This window comes from Epinephelus fuscoguttatus, linkage group LG3 (genome assembly GCF_011397635.1).
Source record: "Epinephelus fuscoguttatus linkage group LG3, E.fuscoguttatus.final_Chr_v1".
Lineage (NCBI taxonomy): Eukaryota > Metazoa > Chordata > Actinopteri > Perciformes > Serranidae > Epinephelus > Epinephelus fuscoguttatus.
Genome location: NC_064754.1, coordinates 31420759 through 31425880, shown reverse-complemented (window position 1 = coordinate 31425880; position 5122 = coordinate 31420759). Strand labels below are relative to the sequence as shown.

Below are 5122 nucleotides of genomic sequence, written 5' to 3'. Positions count from 1 at the left end.
TGTGTCTCAGAGCAGGAAATGACCCAAATATTTCAGCTGCATCTAAGGTCAGTCTTTCCACTCACATATATATTTGGTTACCTGTCTACCTGTCTACATGCTTTCCTGTGTCTTCACACTTTTCTCATGAGTTTGTAACACTTTGCTTTTTGCATTTCTTTTTCCAACCCAATTCTCGGGCAGAATTCCCTCGTTGGTTAACAAACTCTCCTCGACTTAACATCTCTGTACCTCCATATGCCTTTTTTTTCCATTTGAAGCCGCTGCAATGGCTGCAAAACTTTCCCCTGTGTACACTGTGAGAAGAGCTGAGTCAGCCACACCGACCTCAGCACCTAAGTAACTCTTCCCCTCCATCCTCTCCTCAGTGCATCCTTACTCAACCACATCCTGCACACACACACACACACACACACACACACACACACACACACACACACGTTTGTGTATGTATGTTTCTATAAATCAACAACTGTGTTCTGTGGTTTGTTTCAGTGTGCTCAAGTTATCCAAGCTGGTTACAAACAGTCTTGCATGTTTGCACGCTTTATCGTGTGAGCAGAGATGAAATCTGTTTGTATTCTTCTGCAGATTGTCATTAAAGATTTTTAGCCATTGAACTTATCAGTCCAAGATATGACCTTATCTAGAACTGATGCCACCTCACATTTCCATTTGATAGCAAACTGAATTTTATTCACAAAACAAAAATCAAGTAGAATTATATAACCTGAATATCAGGTACTTTTTATATCACAACCATTTGTTGTTTTCTCATAAAGGGATTGAAATACATTCATTGTGTACAGTATAATTTAGATTATATATATTAGATATATAAAATTCATCACAACATATGGAGTAAATTAACACACAGAAGCATAGAATCTGATGTAGGACAGAGGTATTATTGCTGCAGTTGACCTGGAAGTATCATAAAGGCCCCCATGAAATTGTCTTTAGATCCTTGACGCAGTTTTTGTATATCACTCAGTGTGACAAAAATTTTATCTCCCTTCTCCAGGTGAAAGATCCCAGCCAGGAAACTGTTCCACAGATCTTCCCCGCTTGGAGTCGTTGTACTTGGGGTTACCTGGGTCCGGCAGCGGTTTCTGGAGGAAACATGCCTAAGATGTCAGAAAGCAAACTTACCACATCATAATGAAGACAGCACTGATTTTAACTTGCATTCAAATGCACAGAAGCAAAGCCACAAACTGGCTGCACCCAAGTTTATTTGTGCACTTGTGAGCACATGTGCAGCGACAGAGGAAGGAAGTAAGGAGGGGTACACTGACAAACCTTTTTGATCTCATAAGCTCCATTGGTTTTCCGTAGGAGGCGGTGTATCTCATGACTTTGTGCTGAATAAGTGAACAGTCCTGTACAGCATTTGCTGTCACTTTGGAGTAGAGGTAGTAGTAACCAGCCTTCACTACCAACAACCGGCCATTGTCATAGCCCATGTTGTAGGTGACAGCATCACCATGTACATTTTCCCACAGCACCACATTGTCCCTCCCATAAGGATTACTGGAGCCTGGTATGAAGATGAGGAAGAAGAAAGGAAGAGTTAGTGTGAACAAAGAAAACAAAGGAGATCAGTTCAAATTAATCATTAAGATCATATACAATATTTTGGAGTGTTTAGAGGTGTCTAACCTGTCAGTTGAGCAAAAGGTCTCTGCTGGACCTGTTTCAGAAGTGGTTCCACTGTGGGAATCTCATTGTCTGTTAAAGAAAGCAGGGTCAATCAATCAATCAATCAATCAATCAATCAATCAATCAATCAATCAATCAATCAATCAATCAATCAATCAGTGGCTCATCTTAATCAGTTACAATAACAGAGAGTAACTCAATACCTTTATGTCCCACTTGACCCATTTTGGTGCCACCCTGAAACAGAAAAAAGGTGTTAAAACCAAAAACTCAACAACAACAACAACAACAATCCAAATCAGGCTGTGCGTCAGTATAACTTGTGGCTCAGCACCCACATATACACCCACACTTACCTGCTGGCCAGATGTTTGGGGATTGGACAGGTTCTGGCAGAGAGGATGAAACTTACAGATGGAAAATTCCTGCCGGGAGAGGATGAGATAAAAGAGGGTGAGAAATACAGGAAAAACACTTGGGTGAGTAACAAAATCTGTGTGCGCTTGCAAGCAAGATGTCAAAAGTTCAAGGAGTACGTAAGAACAGGAAGTGTCCTGCCTTGTGGAAACCAAAAGAAATGTACACAGACACAAAGACATAAGGTCATTTGACATACACACTAAAAAACAAAAATATACATCGAAGCCCTGAAGTTTTAAAAAAGTTAAACAGAAAATACATTTTAAATGAGTTTAATCAAAATTGTGGTCTCAGCCTCATGTGATATACAGTTGACACGAAAACAACTTTCTGCCTTTTAAGTGAGCTATTGAGAAATATACGGGTTGGTAAGGGAATGAGAGTCATTCAGGGACACTGCACAGCCTCTATGGTTTGATTTTTAAGCGTAGTGCATATTACATAACACACAGAGTGGACAACATAATAGCAGCAGGTGTGTAATAAACAACGTTATGAAACCGTCATAGAAAAGTGAAGTTATATTGTGGGTTTGCACTAGAGAGAAAAGAAAGGGAAGTAGAACTAGAGAACAAGTCCATTTCACACATTTGTCATTCTGGACCTGCAACTTCAAGCACAAATGACCACCCACTTAAAAATGTGTGTAGCTGTCCGGTAGTGCGCGTGTCTGGTGATGACGTAAAGGAAAATAGGGAAATTCTCGCGAAAAGGAATTTCCACGTGTTCCAAGTGCTTTGGGTTCTCACTTCACACAAACACACACATAGCCTCACCTGATTTTTTTTATACAGACTGTAGATGAAAATTCCCTCCACGACAAGTCCCAACAGGGCCAGTCCCACCAGCAGGAGAAGAAACTTTTGGCTTCCTCTTGCCCATCTTGCTTTCCTTCCACCGGGCACAGAGACGTAGTTGGCTTGGCTGTCAACCACAAATACCTGGGGGCATGTAGGCACACCGCCCTCTGCCATCCCACCAGATCACACTCCAAATGGGATGTTAGGGCTAAAGGTCAAAGGGCACGATTTGGTGCAGGGGACAGGTTCTGAAAAGACAAGGTTACAGTTAGGTAAAGCAAAAAAAATAAATAAATCTGGAGATAAGAAAGGCAGGGAGACAAGACAGGGAGAGGCAGTAGAGAGACAGAAACAAAGAAATACAAGACAGGATGAGAGAGATATGACACATACAGACTTGGCCTCGGGAGTTAAGTCTGCTGTGCTTACTAGGTATATGCAATGCAACCAGTTTCTGGGAAACATATTTCTACACCCCCTGACTACTGCAAGCACACAAGAAGAGGCAGCTTCAACAAGTCCAATGTTTCAAAGAAAAAACAAATCCTATTTTTTGTTCAAGGTAGATCAGACAGAGATTACCTTGGATTTAAATGTGCACCAGATGTTCCCCCACAGCTCAGTCAACCATCCAGTAGCACAGGGTGGTTTTCACACTCTCCTTTCTGACACCTTAGGGATTTCAAATGACAAAAAATGTCCCCAAACATTATGTTAAAACTGAAATAATATCAATGACATTCTCTGATATGCCACAGTGTATCACAGCTTCTCCATGCCTCACCTTCTGAGAAGATGAAAGTTCCTCCTCTGCACCGCTGCGGACAGTTCTCTGTGCTCCCTCACTTCTTGTGTTGCTCGCCTGCTGTCAGCTATCGCTAATATTGCTCTTTAAGCAAGCTCATGTAAGGAGGAAATGAAGATGACTCGGGGTAGAGAGAGAGAGGGTGAGTAGTGTGCATGTGAGAGTGTGTGTTTGTGTGGGACACTCCCTACGACTACTGAATATAGTTATCATCCCTCAGCTGACACTTCCTTTTCTCTTTCTTCAATTTCTCACTCCATATGTGTCATGTTCTCTTAAGCACTTTTGGTTTGTTTGTCTCAGTGTCTGTAGCAATTTTTAGTTTTTTTTTACTTGTCATTTTCTGAGAAACTTGCACAATCGCTCAGTCTCGCCGTGCCAGGCTTTTGGCACTTTTTTTTTAAACCCACTGAACCACGCCGTGTGATTTTAAGTGTTAGAATGGCTGTGGAGGCTAACTTGAGGCGGGGGGTCAAGTTGTTAAATTCACACCCTTGCTTTTGACCACTACTCACTGCTGCTACCACAGCCTTGCACACTATCACCCACAGTCTAACTCATCTGCACCCTGATGCAACAGTATCACTCACCCTGAGCTCACATTTACAGAGACTGTCAGGCTACAACTTTGTAAAATATATTCCTCCACAAAAATATTTACGGGAATTCATGGTTGCTATCTCATTTCAGCGAAGAAGTGGCAGTGATTTACAATGACTAATGTATTGTAGAGGATTCGAGACGGTGAAGAAAACTGCGGCTCAAATGCAAGGCCTGATGAGGCAACACTTTCTTTTTCCATGTTGACGGTCACTGTTTTTTTTCTTTTTTTTCAATGATTGCTTCACTTTTTTTTTCTTCTCTTCTTCCTTTTTCCCTGCATGTCTTTTATTAATGGGTGATTTATCAGTGATTGTTTTCTGTTTTTAGCTACAATGTCCTTTCCCTGCTCTGCTATGCTTGCAACATCCCATGAAAGTCATCCCACATCGTGATATGTCTGTGGACAGCTGAGTAGAAGTACAGAAATGTGGGCAATCTGTGTTACAGTTTTTTTTTCTTCTTTTTTGCTCTTCCTCTGAACCAAGTACTGTGAGACATACTTTCATCTCCCTCTCTTTATCAAACATATATTTTCATATGTGCTTATGACTTTGAATGTTTTCCTATTTCCCTGCAGTTTAAATGTAAAATGTATTAAAGGTCCAAGAAAGTATTTTGATTCTAAAAAAGCAATGATTCACACTTTGTAGAGAGTGAAACTTTTTTTTCTTTGCTGTAGGAGGGGGCAGTTTGACATGACAGACTCCACATGTTGAAACTACACTACATACACTTTGACTTACTTGCTACCCACACACTTTAACACACAAACATGCACACACACACACACACATACACACACACACACACACACACACACACACACACACAC

The 5122-nt window shown here is 41.1% G+C and overlaps 1 protein-coding gene across 2 annotated transcripts; it reads right to left on the bottom strand.

The window, feature by feature from the left end:
* Positions 1 to 674: 674 nt before the first annotated feature.
* LOC125885615 (tumor necrosis factor ligand superfamily member 14-like) lies at positions 675 to 3845 on the bottom strand. Of its 2 annotated transcripts, none has more exons than XM_049571284.1 (8): positions 3667 to 3845; positions 3465 to 3554; positions 2859 to 3130; positions 2019 to 2087; positions 1866 to 1899; positions 1663 to 1731; positions 1303 to 1540; positions 675 to 1127 (listed from the first exon to the last, which is right to left on the bottom strand). In XM_049571284.1, exons 3-8 carry the CDS (start codon positions 3054 to 3056, stop codon positions 908 to 910), a joined length of 828 nt encoding a protein of 275 aa, XP_049427241.1. In that variant the 5' UTR covers positions 3057 to 3130; positions 3465 to 3554; positions 3667 to 3845; the 3' UTR covers positions 675 to 907. The 2 variants fall into 2 exon arrangements, with proteins under 2 accessions (XP_049427241.1, XP_049427242.1); XM_049571285.1 differs by having other exon boundaries at positions 675 to 1112.
* Between the last annotated feature and the right edge of the window lie 1277 nt (positions 3846 to 5122).

What these genes read in the sequence shown, in the direction of transcription:
- LOC125885615 (XM_049571284.1), bottom strand. Translation starts at nt 3,056, where the DNA reads ATGGCAGAGGGCGGTGTGCCTACATGCCCCCAGGTATTTGTGGTTGAC. An exon ending in CCCAAACATCTGGCCAGCAG is followed by an intron (nt 1,900 to 2,018) that starts GTAAGTGTGGGT and finishes TTTCTGTTTCAG; the next exon opens with GGTGGCACCAAAATGGGTCA. An exon ending in GAGCTTATGAGATCAAAAAG is followed by an intron (nt 1,128 to 1,302) that starts GTTTGTCAGTGT and finishes CTGACATCTTAG; the next exon opens with GCATGTTTCCTCCAGAAACC.